Genomic DNA, 14,872 nt, shown 5'->3' on the forward strand with positions numbered 1-14,872 from the left:
CCCCCCCCCCACTCCTCTAAGAGCTGGTATTATAGACATGTACCATCATGCCCCAGGTTTATTCCACGGTGAAGATCAAACCCTGGGTTTCATGCATGCTAGGCAGTACTCTACCAAATGAGCTACATCCCCAGCCCCTATGGGAATCTCCTTAAAAATTCACTCTTCCTATTTAGAATTAAACTGTGAACTACTAACAGGTTCGTGGCTGGTACCAGCGAGTGGCCTGTCTCAGTTCACAGAGCATGGGAGGGGAGGGGAGGCCCCAGGCCCAGTTCTAACTAACTTTCATGCTAGTTTGCAGCTGTGACCCATTCTTAAACTCCTGGTAGCGTAGTTCCTCTTTTTCTATAATGGAAATAAGTACCTACTTCCAAGGTGAGTCTAAAGATTAGATGAAATTTTTGCCTGTGGGGTTTGTTTGTTGTTTTCGTTACTGTTGGGTTTTTTTTTTTTTTCCTGTCTATCATAAAGCCTAAATAGAAAATGGCAGGGGTTAAAATTTTCCCTAGGAGAGAATCCAAGGCAAGCTGTGGTTTTGGCCATAGATGGGTTGTGGAGATGACTAGGCTTTTACACAAGTCCTGTCCGAGTTGTCTCCAGGCATCTGTCCCTTGGTCTTGGAGAAAAGCTGCCCTTAGTAAGGATCAGATTGAGGAAGCCAGACCTCTCCTCTGCCACCTTGGTGGGTTTTCTGAACCTCTGAGCCCCTGTGTCCTGTTTGCCGTTAGAGGAAGCTCCAGGAGCAGCTACTTCTCTGGCTGCCTACATTCTGCCTACATTCTGGCTGGAAGTGAGCTACTGAAGGGAGCTCCACCAATAACCATGAAAGGTTAACAATCATCCGCGCTGATGGCTTTCACCCTGTCCAGCTCTTGGAGCAGTATCTCAGCACAGCATCTCTTTGATGCTATCTCAGACACTTTGATTTCTCTTTCTTGTAGTCCTGTGTTTCGCCAACTGTTATGACATTTAGACCCAGAGAAAAGGGAGCCAGGTTTCGGCTTTCTGCCACCAACTCAGCTGGTGCTGGCTGCTGGACAAAGCACAGCCTCCTGCTGCTTTTGCTGCCAGTTTCTGCCACCCAGGAGCCCCAGGGCAGGGCTGGGATCTGGCATTGCAGCACCAGACTCCTCTTGTCTTGGAAACTGTGGGGCAGTGTGTGGCTGTAGGTAGTGGTCCTGAGGACTTCAGGAGGCTCAGGAAGGATGGAGGGATGTTGATAACAGGATGTCAATGATGCTGGTGTTCTCCTCAGCTTTAATAAATAAGGGTTGGTTCCAAAGCGGTTAAGTGCATCTCAATTATTACTCCTTTGACTCCTCTAAATTGATTATGTGCTAGCATCTCCATTTCACAGACAAGGAAACTGAGGCTCTGATCATTATTTAAGGTACACAGACTAGAAGTAGCTGACCTTCGATCTGAAGCCACAGGTATTGGACTCTGGAGTATCAGCTCTGATCAGGTTTCTCAGTGATGGTTTTTAAGGCTGAGTATTCAAGTCACCAAATGATATTACATATTAAAGGTGTCAGATCCTGCCCCAGATTAATGAAATCAAGAGTCTGTGGACATGGGTCAGTATCGGGACCCCACTCTCACCAGCACTTTTGGCCCTGGAATTGGCAAGAGTCCCCAGGCAACTAACTGTGATTTGGGGAATGAGAATCAGCAGGGAAGAGACAGTGTCCACCTTGGTTGGGGATAGTACCTGAAGGACTCTTTCTGGGTGAGGTGTTCCAGTTGTGGTCATTCGTCCCTGCTTGTAGCTAGTTGCTATCTGTGACTGTACTGGGAGAATTTGGCAGTCAATAGGCTTAAGTCAGTCCTTAGCTGTTGTAGTATATGAAAATGAAATGCATGCACAGTACCACTTCCTTTATTCATCAGGCATTTCTGAGCAGCTTGTGTGAGGGAGACTCTGCAGGGCTCTGGAACACAAGAAATACAGAATCAGACACCCATAAGCTGAGAGGTGGAAGCTGACTGGTTAAAGTAATGAATTGTCTCGCTGATTGAGTTATGCCACATGCACAGTTAGACCCTGATGCTTGCTGCTATTCTGTAGAGTTAGCTGGGTCCCTAAGGCTTCCTGTGGGTAGGGCCATCTGTGAGAGACTTCTGTGAATTCAGGGAGGCTAGCCCACAGCAGAGACACCCTGAGTTCTCAGGCTTGGAGAACACAAAGGCAGCACTTGTTCTAGAACAGAGGTGCCTGCAGGTGCGTGGGGCGGTTTTAGACCATCCTTTCTCAGCATTGTGGCCTCACACAATGATGGGACATTTCCTGTCAGGGGCTGCTAGGATGTTGAAAAGACTAAGACAGAAACACAACACAGGATATGGGGCCCTATGACCCCACAGATTCCAGTAAGTCAGGGTAGAGCCCTTATCACAATGAAGTTCATGGGCTTTGGAGTCACCTAGCCGACAGCCCACATACTTCACTGCAGCTTTCTTGTGACCAGAACACATGGAGTCAGGATATGTTCAGCAAATAAGTCTCAGTGCCTCTGACATGTGCGGATATACTTGACCCTTAGCGCTGTAAGGATTGAGTTGGGTTTATAATGAATTGTTGAGTGTCCAATGGATGGTGGTAGCCATTATCTTCCAAAGTCCCAGGGTTTGCACAAGAGAGCATAAGGGAGACTCTCCACAGGGCCTGTGCTTTGGCTGGTTCCCATGGTCAGAGAACTGAGGGAAGGCCCCTAGGGCGGTGGAGAGAGTGGAGATGTTGAAAAGGAAACCACATTAGCATAAGTTCTGGAGGAAGACAGCCCTGCCAAGTGTTTGTAATTCAGCTGTTAAGGCAAGACTGGAAATGAAAGGGAAACCAAATTGCTATTGTGTATCTAGGTGACAGTCTCCTCCTCAGCCTGTTGACTCTGGGGTAAACAGTAATTATACTAAGTGAAGGGAACTGCTACCCTAGAAGAATGTAGGCTGGGCGCTCAGACTTGTCCTTTTCCTCCTTCCCAGGTGATCTGGTCTCTCGAGCCATGCACCACATGCAGGGGCGCCACCCCCTGTGCCCAGGCACCAGCCCTGCTCGCCAGGCCCGCCAGCCACCACAGCCCATCACGTGGTCCCCCGATGCTCTCCACACACTCTACTACTTCCTGAGGTGTCCACAGATGGAGTCCATGGAGAACCCCAACCTGGATCCCCCAAGAATGACTCTGAATAATGAACGGTAGGTATCATTTTTGCCTGGACACCAAGTAGGAAATGCTCACAACACCCATGTATCTTCTAACAGTGCAAGCAGTCTCCTGGAGCTGGCTAGCTGGTCTCAAAGGTGGCCTGGGTGCTCAGACAGATGAAGGCTCATGTGCAATATGATATTTCGAGTCCCATGTGTAATATATTTCTTTACCCAGGGCAGATGTGTTATGGGGTCACCAAGGCTGGGGAAGTGGGCTTTAGTCTCAGCCTGGAGTTGGTCAGCTTAGCATGCACCAGCTAGATCAGCTCTTTGAAAGTTCAGTTTCCTCTACAAAACGAGACATCCTTGCAGATCTGGAAAGGTGGCAGTGTGGCTGAGTGAGCACACACTTTGAGAAAAAGCCATAAGGACAGTGGTAACTGGCCCTCTATCTGTGGTAGCTGTCACCACACACTCTCTTTGGATGTCATCTTTGGATGACAGTGACACTGTCATTATAAGAGGGATCTTGGGCATGTTTGGTCCCATCAGCTTGTTTCTTAGGTGAGAACACTGGGGCCAAGGCAGGTTTTTGTTGTCTTCAGGGCTCCAGCCCTTTGAAGCTGAACATATGTGCACGTGTGGGCTTCCCAAGGGTGATCCAATGAGCAGCTTGAGAAGGGGTGCCTGACTGGCATGTCAATCTGAGGACAGGACTGCAGCTCTAGGTCTCAGCGGTCTAAAGGGGTTTGAAAGCACCAGGCATGCATGTAGGCAAAATATTCACACACTTAAAATAACAAAACAGCCTTAAAAATTTAATAAATATTTAAAAAAAAATACACTCCATATAATCTGGGCATGGTAGTATATGTCTTTAATCTCAGCACTCAGGAGGCAAAGGCAGACAGATCTCTGAGTTCAAGGCCAGCTTGTTCTACATAGTGAGTTCTAAGATAGCCATGGAGAGAAACCTGCCCCCCACCAACCACCAAATATGTGTGTATTTGAGATATATATGTGTGTGTAGATATGCGTGTGTGTGTGTGTATGCATGTGTGTATGTGTGTGTGTGTATGCGTGTGTGTGTGTGTGTATGTGTGTGTGCGTGTGTGTGCGTGTGTGTGTTTACATATTGGTGCTGCATGTACTTACCCTGTGAGCTTGAAGTTGTGTTCTTCTACATGGGAAAACCCCTCAATACAGGGCTTCACCTGACAGAAGGGTGGTCTGAGGCCTTCCCCAGCTGACTGCTGTCTTCAGGCACATCAGCCTGCTCCTCAGCGAAGCCCCCTTCTCCTGGGCCTCTACAGTCTCCTAGTCTACCCACTGAGGTACAGTTCCATGCCCTGGTTGGTTACAGACAGCTTCCAGGCAGCATTGGTACTCCTGAGAACATACAGCAATGTTTGGAGCAGAGCATGTAGTGCTGTGAACGGATGGCTTGTATACAAATAACAACACTGACATTCGTGAACCTTGAGACCTTTGTGCAAGGTTCTAAACCTCACGGTGCTTCATTTCCTTAGCTGTAAATATAGAGTGGTGAAGAAGCCTGTGTAAGGATTCCAGGAAGGCCGCCAGTGCTCAGGGAGTATTTACTATGTATCAGACACAATGCTGAGCACACTATGGGTGTGTACCTATCTTTCACATTCTACCAGGAAGGAGGTGTTCATTTTATACATGAGTACATAGAGGCACAGAAAGATTCAGTAACTAGCCAAGACCACAGAGGCTGTGCTCATAACCACTGCACCATATAGCCTGTAACTGGAAGAAACATAAAACGACAGTGGCCTGGCACTCACACAGGAGTAATGCCAGCAGTAAATGCTATCATCATTGTTGCTATTACTGTTATCACTATGATGTCAGCATCATTTTATCTCTCTGGATGACTGAGGAGGCCCATCTGGGCCTGACCCAAACAAGGCTGCAGCTGGAACCCAAGGCATTCTGAAAGTCAAGCCCATACAGTGGGAGGCGGGGCCAGATCTCAGGCCCTGCTCCCCAGCTGTTTCTGCTTTGTGGAGAAAGTGTTGCGGTTGCAAAAGTTGGCTGGGAAGGGCTAGGCAGACTGAGTTAGAGAGAGGAGAGAGGAGACCTGCTTGCTGTTTAGTAAGGTTCCGGAGAGGTGTGAGGCCCAGCGCAGCCCCCCAGCAAAGCCAGCTTGGATAAACTGAACAAGGAGCAGAGCCTGTTGCCCCGGGCTGGGGCTACTAGGTCCTCAGGCCGTGACCCCCACCCCAACCCAAGCATTTATGTGCCAACACCCTCTGGCTTTGCCCATAGGGGTATACAGTGCCCTCTCCCCCATGATCTTAACAGGCAGCATCAGGCTCCTCTGTGGCAGGAGTCCATTATCTGCATGTGGTGGTAGCCACTGAGTTTGAATAGTAACAGGCACATGTGTATGTGTTTAGAAACCAATTATCTAGAAACCACACTCTGCAGCCTGAGTCTACTGGTCACAAAGGTATTTTTCCATGAATCATTTCAAACAAGTATTAGATTGGTAGGAAATTGGAACCACCACTGTGGGAGAAGTGAAATTCAAAATTTTCAAATCTTAATACAGACAAGCAGATGCTTCCGCGATCCCAGGTACACAGTGCTTCGTGAACTGGTCCCCCCTGCTGATGTAGGCCCTGCTGTGCCTCAGACCTTCTTGGACACGACAGACCCTAGAGGCTGTGGAGACAGTGCTGGGCTGGGCCTCAGAGCCCCTTGAGTCTCTGCTACCCCAACACCCTTACCAAATAGCTGAGAAAATGTGCCTCCGTGCAGTAACTGGAGTTTGCCGGGATCCTAGGGCTTTGTTTTTGTGAGCTCACAATACTCCCCTGACTTGGCCTGCTTCCTCCCCTGAGGCCCTGCCCCTCGCTCATCTCAGAAGCATGCAACCCAGACTGCTCAGAGACTGTGATTCCAGGTGTGGCAGTGAAGGTCTGGCCTGAAGTCCTTTCATGGGGACTGATGTCTGGGTCTCTTTGGGACTCTTAAGTGATCGCATTCACCTTATTCCAAGGGGACTCATTTTGGCGGTGTGGCTATTCAAGTCTTCTCTATTTTTGTTATAAGAAATATACTATGATTTCGTCTAGGGAGGGACCTTGAGTGACCATAGCTCTGCAGATAAAGAGCAGCAACATGCTAGCATCCCTTTTGTGTGGAGCACATTGTTACATTCCCTATGAAGCCTATACTGTTCAGTGGGACCTCAGTACCTCTCTGCAAGGCAACCTTCCCCTAGACCTGTGAGCTCTGTGCTTGGGAAGGGAGTTAAAAAAGAAAAAACAGTAGGAAATTGGAGTCACATGCAGGGCAGGGCTTGTAAACACGAGTGGGAAAGCCTTCTACTGACCTGAATCAGGCAGCATCCAGGAATAGTGTGCACACACTCTGTGGCAGAGTCCTGAGTTCATCCACATATCTCTCATGACGGGGAACATAACTCTACACTAGAGTGTGTGTGTGTGTGTGTGTGTGTGTGTGTGTGAGTGAGAGAGAGAGAGAGAGAGAGAGAGAGAGAGAGAGAGAGAGATGTAAGATGTATCATGATGGCCCTTTTAAAGAGCATTCTACCCATTTCTGTTTCTTATGATCACATTTTTCAGAAGGGTGGTGTATGAGGCCTGGGCCTAACTGGTGAATGACTAGAAGAGACTAGAACTATATACTCCTGAGCCCTGGGCCCTTGGCTTTTTACAGTGTTTCAGATCTCTCTTCTCCCTGACCCCAAGGCTCTCAGACATCATGAGTGCGCCCCAGCTTTCAGGTCTACCCCCTCAAGGCCCCTCTAGCCTTACCTGCCTCTTCTCTACCAGGACCCCACTTGTTACCCTTGAGAGCTCTGCCCTCCCAGGATGCCTTGCTCTCTGGCAGCTCAGTGTCGCAGCACCAGCCAGACACACAAGGCAGGGCCTAGAACACAGGATTAGTCACAGCTGCTCCCCTGTGGGGTGTGTCACCAAGAGATTAAGCTTAGAAAGTGAAAGAAGCTCCTGTCAGGGATCCAGGAGTCTGTGGCTCCCTCCCCTGAGGCCTGGAAGAGGATGGGCAACCATCTGGCCATGTGGTCCTTGATGGTGGTAATGCCTGGAGGCAGAGGGTTGGCCAGCTGGGGTGGTAGCCTAGACTATAACCATCCTGAGGAATGAGGAGAAGGAGGACTGTATAGACATGCATGGGAGGCAAGAGACCTGTTCTCTTGCCAGCAAATTGCTGGAAGATGTCATCAGTCATTAAGAATGGAAGGAGAGACAGAGTTAAATGTTCAGGGTCAGATTGGGGTAAGGTGACCAGACCTGTGCATCAGAGCCCAGGACCCTGAAAAAGTAAGGCCAGGGAGAAAGAGTGGCAGTTACAGTGGGTGGCTACCAGGCTATTTGCTCAAAACTTGGGCCCTAGCTGCAGTTCCTGACCTCCCTCCCTCAGCTCTACATAGTGCCTCTTTGTAGAGGGAGACCTCCTCCAGAGGCTTTTGCCAGTATCTCAGACCCTAAACCAAGAGTGTCTGTACTGGGATGGAACCTTGATGGACATTGAGTCTTCATTCAGTTGGTGTAGTCTTATCTAAAGAATAAAGTTGTGTTCAAAGATACACTTTTTGAACTCAGCCTTGCTGCATTTCAGAACCTTCAGCCATCAGTGTGAGAGGAAGCTTGAATTTTGTGGCAGTGTGTTAGGTTGGCTCTCTGGATCAAAGCCTGCCTAGCTTCAAATCCCCAAACCAGATGGCCTCATGCCTGTCATTTCAGCTTTACGTCTCAATTCTGTTTAGCATAGGAACAATAGTAGCAACTTCAGGATGCTCTAAGATTAATATATAAATATATATAACAGTGTCTGGCATGTGGTATATGTGAAGTCTTCATTACCACATTAAGGATAATCTCTGAGAAGGCTAGAATTGTTGAAAGACCCTGGCAGATCAGACCAAGGACTTTAAATAGCTCTCACAACACAACCAGAGAAAACGATGACTTAAGCATGGCTTAAACAACAAAACATAGGGCTTCTGGTATTCCCAGATGCAAATATCATGGCAAATGAGTTCACACTTTAAAAGAACAAAACTTTGGTAGGGCACCTCCACCTAACCCCCAGTCATTACCAGTTCCTATTTAGCAAATGTTTCAATGTCAGGCTGTGGGTTAGTAGTTTGCCATTGGTGAGCATATCCTCGGAGGTGTGTTCTAAGAGTCCAGTTCAGCGTTTCTTCCTCTGATTCCCAGAGACTGTTCCTTCTTGGTAATATGAAATTCCAGGCCTGCTTCTTTAGATGGCGCCCCAAGTTCTGGGGACATGACCCTTACTTACACAGATGAGCCCCACAGTGAGGTCAGGCATCTATTTTCCTTTGTTCTGTTCCAGATGCAGAAGGGTGATGTTCGGAGGCACCCACCGGTTGGTGTTCGTTGAGTCTAAGTGGCTCGTTAATCTTTTGCTCAGCTTGCGAAAGTGTTTTCTTATCACATAATAGAGATGATGGTGATGGGAGCTTCATGCTACTGACTTGTGATTCCCTTAAATACCACTTCAAGAAGATTTGCAATGTTAAGCTCTTTTCTCCCTGCCTCTTCCCCGCTTTTTGTGCATTAAATCTCCATCTGTTTACCCAAAATGGAAGTAAATGAAATAATAGCTATTGAGTGATTTAAGTATTGCTTCCATGTTCCCCACTTTGCATTGCCAGTAACCTCCAAAAGGACTGGTATGTAGTTTTCATATCACATGGAGAGCTGTCTCTCCCATCCAACACACATTCCCTGTCATCTCTCCCTCTTTTTTCTTTTTGAAATGATCTTGTTTAAGTGTTAATCTACTTGTTTGGCCATTTCTCACCCCTTGAAAATGTAAACATCATGAGTCTTCCTTGTTTCTGACATAGATCAGTTCCTGAAATACAAATTATTAAATATTGTCTTCAGCTAGCAAAATAGCCAATGGCATCTAATGGTTGGGGTCTGTGAAGTTAGGGCAAAGGGGTTCCTGATTTATCATTTACCAGATATGTGACTGCAAGCATTTAATTTCCTAAACCTCTTACTTGAAGTAGAAATGACTTGACCTATTTCCAACTGACTTCATGGAGATCAAATAAGGTAATACACAGTATAAGCTCCCCATATGTGGTAGCTGCTAATGAACTGTGCAGATGTTATTATCATAAACTTATGGAAGGACTAAAATAGTCATGTTTAGTTCACAGATAATCCCAAAACATTGGTAAGCTTAAAAATCATATCTACTCAAAGTGCGTATTTTTCCCCTTTGCTAGTATACCTCCCTCTTCAGTGTCTGTCTTTACTTTCTTATAACTCAGCAGTAGGTAAGGAACCTGGTGAGGAGCAAAGAGGATGGAGGTAGACCAGGTGTCCCAAGTTGAGACCTAAGGTGAGGTGAGAATTGTTTGAAACTAAAGTGTTTGTAGATGTATTAGAGTTTAGACTACTATCCAGGGATTCAGAATATTCAACAGCCTTGATTTTCTCTGGCCAGGCAAACTATCAGTCATTTCCCAACATTCATTTGTATTGTGTTCCTGGCCTCCTGCTCATTAAGGTTCAGCTACCATGGTACCTGTGTGTGACCTGCTGCCAATGCATACCTAGGAGCTATGATCTGATTTGATTATCTTTGTTGTTTCGGTAAGAAGCAAGAATTCATCTCAGTAGAATATATTACTCTATCTTACCCACACTCCAGAGGGGAGGGGAGTCAGTAGTCACTTCTGATGGCACTTCAGGATGGCAGTCCAGGATGCATCATTCTTAGAGAACATTAAGGGATTTTGTGTAGACTCTCAACATTAAGTTCATGCCTGACAGTCTCTGAAGCACTTTACACAGCTCCCTAACAGTTCCTTGCCCATAGCTCTTGGAGGAAACTTTTCTTGTTCCCATTTACGGCAGACTGTAGGTCTGAGCAGGACCTGGGGGCCCGAGGAGGACCCAGACGTGCCAAGGTCTCAGCTAGAAAGAAAGAGGCAGAGTAGAGTTCAGGCCGGGAATTCTGATTATAACAAACCAGGGACTTCTTACTCTGCACTATCTCTTGCCTTCCCCAGACTGAGAGGGCAAATCTCGGACCTCTCCACCAGCTCCCTCCCCTCCACTGTGACATGGGTGGCTGGCTCTCAACTGCTTCCCATCAGACTTAGTTTGCTAGCTCTGGGTGGCCAGCCTGAATGTGGGCATCTGCCAACATCCGAGAAGGAGCGAGCCAGGAATTTGGAGCAGACAAAGAAAGTGGCAGTGCCAGATAATAGAGTATGGAGACAGAACAGGATCCTGGCCAGGCCTCTGACAAGTGCCCCTGCGGGCTGCCCGTTGCCTGGGACTTCCTGTCCCATTGTTGCAACCGCCAGTCTTCACACACACAAAAAAAGAAGACTGGGAACTGCCCAGCCCAGGCTTCATTCATTTGGAGTTACATGACAGCAACAATCCCTTTTGTCTGTAGTGTGGCTGTGTTTCTGAGAGTGCCTCGTATGGGGAAGTCCTCCCTCTCAAGGGAACTGATCCTGCATTTTGAGGTGCTTCCGAGGCCCTTCTGGAGATGGTTCAGACCCTGACAGTGAGAGCAGCTAGGAGCTTTGGCAGATCAAGAGCCAGACCAGGCTCGTTTTCTGGCCTGCCCTCACCTGCCTTCCAGGCATCTCCTTAGATTTATTCCTTCCCACACAACCCAGACAAGCAGCCTCTCAGCTGGCTGTGGCTTGCCCTGCCCCCTCCCTTTCCCATGTTTAGTATATGCAGTTTTGGAATGGGGTTTTTAATACTTTGAGTGCACTCTTTGAGGCGCTGGTGTCCAGCTTCCAGTTCAGAGTCTGTCGAGGTTGTGAGTACAAAGATGGAGTCTGGGCAGCATGGGTACATGGCCCACGGAGGTGTCCCATTACACCTCCTACTTCTCTATTGGCCAGCAGGTTCAATGTGCCCAGTACATTTGTCATGTTTTCTAAGGGCCAGTCTAGTTATGGTTTGACTACTATATGACCTGAGTGATGTGCCTTGGCTTTCACACTGGTAAGACACGAACTCATGACAAACCTCTCTAGCAAGCAGCTGAAGGGTCAAAGGTGATATGCAAATGGCCTCAGGCTTGCTTGGCATAAGTTGGTGCCCAGATCCTAGCAATATAGTATGCAAGTCAGAAGTCTGTGCCGAGTATTCACAAGGCTGCAGTTGGGCTATTGGTGTAGAAAGCAGAGTTAAATCCAGCACGGGAGCCTGTCTTTCCTTCCTCATTTCTGACTGTGGTAGAACACATGCTGCCTCCCATCCACATCCCCACCCCATCCAAGGGTCACTATTTACCTATCAGGAATTCCTCTCTACATGAGGTCATCTCTGTCTACCCTAAGTTCAACATAGGTTGTTTCCCAGAAATTTTTAGAAGCTCCATATGTGTCACCTTTTTTCCCTAGACCGTGGGTGACTGGGGAAGCAGATATAATATGTTTTCACTCAGCTACATTTGAATAGAAATACCCATTTCCAGGGCCTAGCTCAAAAACTCCACGATGTTCCCCGGCCCATCAGGTAGATGTCTGTGGGATAAATATGAAGTTGTCTTGAGAACAACTGAGCCCTGGGATCCTGATTAGGCTACCTTCCTGGCAGAGTCCAATGAGCTGTGGCAAGTGCCCACAAGAGAAAAGAGTATTTTCATAGGTTGGAAGTCCTTGCCTATCTGACTTTTAGATGGTGAGAGAATGTATGGTCCGTAGTCAGCTGTGTCATGCAAGTGTGGAAAGAGAAATTGGGTCTCTGGCATATGGCAGCACTGGGCCCTGTGGATGACGTGTGACCTATCGTCCAAGAAAGCTACACCTCCCAGGAGTTGAGAAAGGTTTGCTGTCACAGTCCTACCACCCCATGTGTGTGGGTAGCAGTGATACCCTGGCCTGCTGGATCAGTCCAGCAACAATGCCAAGACATGCTAGCCTGAGAATGGATCTGATAGCCTCAACTATGAAGGCTTAAGGCCCTCCCTGCTGCGTGGAAAAGGGTGTGGTGGCGGCCTGCATGTAGTCTCCATTGGCACCTAGACCTCCTCACCCACATAAGATACCCCCAGGAGTCGAGGCCGGGTGTGCTCTTTCCATCATAACTCAAGGCTGCATGTTAGCACAACCACATCACCACATCTGCCTCTCCCTTTCCTGCCTTATCCCAGTTTTCCAGCTACTTTCCTAGAGCTACCAGTCTGCCTGGTTCTGGGAAGTCCTCATGGGACATTCCCAGATTTTTATCTAGGAATTAACTGTTTTTATCCAAAACGAATATTCAAGTTACCTGAAGCCTTCAGGAACAAAAGACTAGGAAGTCTCTCTTTACCTTCAGGGTGCAGCTCAGGAGAGAATGGACCCCTGAGAACATGACCCAAGGGCTGAATAAGAAATATGCCCTTTCAGCCGGGCGTGGTGGCGCACGCCTTTAATCCCAGCACTTGGGAGGCAGAGGCAGGCAGATTTCTGAGTTCGAGGCCAGCCTGGTCTACAAAGTGAGTTCCAGGACAGCCAGGGCTATACAGAGAAACCCTGTCTCAAAAAAAAAAAAAAAAAAAAAAAAAAAAAGAAATATGCCCTTTGTTATAAACTCAGTAGATGGCTCCTAATGGAGTTTCTTTGCTGAAAGATGGCAGGAGATGACAGTTAGCCTTAGAAAAATTGTACTCAAGGGAAAAGCCCACAAAATCCCACACAAATAAAAGAATACAAACCTGGTAAGCCCTGTATGTCATAGGGCATGTTGCTGAAGGGGAGCATGGAGGTATGCCAAGCTGGTGGGTGGGAGGAAATGCCCTTGCGCAACAGGTAGTGTGGATCAGGCAGAGGGACCTCTGTGGACAAAGATTCTCTAGTCAAGTGCCCTAACACTGTGAGGATGAAGTGCCTCTTTATCCCTGGCCATCCCTGTGTTGGCAACAGCACTTCCCTTCTCTCTCAAAAGTGGTCCAGAGTGGGAGACATATTACAGATGCCCCTCTCATTGTGAGATGGGTCACATCTTGGTAGAATCAAGGAATAATTTGTAAAATTAAACCAAAATAAAAACAGAGCTACAGGACAAACTGAGTGGTCATGAAATGCATTCTGAGAAGGGCCTTGGAGGATGTACACTTCCTGGTTCACAGCCCATCTCTGCCGCTGCTTCATGAATAGCACTGGGTCCTCTGTTTGCCCATGTGCAAGAGTACACACTTTAAGCCGGGCGTGGTGGCGCACGCCTTTAATCCCAGCACTTGGGAGGCAGAAGCAGGTGGATTTCTGAGTTCGAGACCAGCCTGGTCTACAAAGTAAGTTCCAGGACAGCCAGAGCTACACAGAGAAACCCTGTCTCGAAAAACAAAAAAAAAACAAAACAAAACAAAAAGAGTACACACTTTAAAGAGTACCTGCTTTATAAAGTGATGATTAATTAGTAGGACGTAAGGGACTTAAAATTACCTGTTCTATAAACACTATTCATTAGTGATTGTCTTTTCATCCTTATGTCCCAGTTGTCATACAGTTGACTGCACATTCCATTGCTGACAGATTCCTTGGAGACCTCTAGAGCCACCACTAGCAAGAGGCCAGAGAAGGATCATATCTCGCTGTGACTAGGCCATGTTTGAAATTCAAATATCATATTAGTTTTAGTCTGGTAAGGCTATCCACCCCAATCCTGGTGCGCTGATACAAGGACTCACTTGAACTCCAGCATTCAAGGCCAGCCTGGACAACAAAATAGCAAAGTGGAGGGAAGCCAGCCATGGCATATACACCTGTAATCCCAGGACTAGAGAGTCAGAGTCAGAAGGATCAAGTATGAAGCAGCCTGTTCACCTGACCTACAAAGTGAGCTCTGGGCCGGTTAGGGCTACATAAAAAGACTTCATCTCAAAAACAAGCAAACAAACAAACAGTACCCTAGAAGCCTGGGTTATAACTCTGTGGTAGAGCACTTGCTTAACATGCACAAGGACCTGAGTTCAATCCCAAGCACTCACAAAACAACAAAAACCTAGAAATCATCACATGTGTAGCATATCTGGCAAGCGGTTTCTAGTTCCTCTAATCTGTACCAGATGAGTTTTCATAAGAAACCGTATCGGCCCCACCCCCAGAAAGCCAAAGCCCCACCTTCAACAGAAGTCACCTGATTCCAAACAGGGATTCTGCTAAGATCAGCCCAGTTGTTCTGAGGCAGTGAGGCTCAGCCAGGGGGACACAGGCCTGGGGGTCCAGGGAGAGAAACGTGCTTAGCTCCTACTCTAAGCTAAGCCAAACCATCCTGGTTTACCAAGCAATTCTAGGAAAATAATTAGTCCAAGATGTGAGGCAAACTAGAATCCCTTCCTTTGTGCTGGGTTGGAATCTGACTTCAGTAAGACAATATTGGCTTTATTCTACATGGGCGTTTGGCTTGGTTTGGGGCCACAGCAGCTCTGGAAGTCTTAGGGAAACCATGAAGAAGGCCTCAGGCTGGCATTTCAGAGCCAACCCCAACACTTCTAGAGAAGTTTCTGTCTGTGGAATCTTCACTTGGTGGAAAAATCTGGCAATCTTCACAACATTTCTCTCCTGCTCCGTGCCTGCCCATGGTGGGATGGAAGGCAAGAGTGTACAGCATGCTTCACAGTGAGGTCTGTGGAAAGAGGAACTCATCCAAGCAGCCCCATAGCTCTACTGTGCCTCCTGCTGAAGGTGGAGCAAAACTGGAG

The 14,872-nt window shown here is 47.5% G+C and overlaps 1 protein-coding gene across 1 annotated transcript in view; it reads left to right on the forward strand.

The window, feature by feature from the left end:
- The window catches only part of Abtb2 (ankyrin repeat and BTB domain containing 2), a 151,643-nt gene that overhangs the window by 113,820 nt on the left and 22,951 nt on the right, over positions 1-14,872 (forward strand). Inside the window, exon 3 of the mRNA XM_021179050.2 lies at positions 2,986-3,199. Coding sequence (XP_021034709.1) covers positions 2,986-3,199 — 214 coding nt within the window. The remainder of the gene's footprint in view (positions 1-2,985; positions 3,200-14,872) is intronic.

This window comes from Mus caroli, chromosome 2, assembly GCF_900094665.2.
Source record: "Mus caroli chromosome 2, CAROLI_EIJ_v1.1, whole genome shotgun sequence".
NCBI classification, from domain to species: domain Eukaryota; kingdom Metazoa; phylum Chordata; class Mammalia; order Rodentia; family Muridae; genus Mus; species Mus caroli.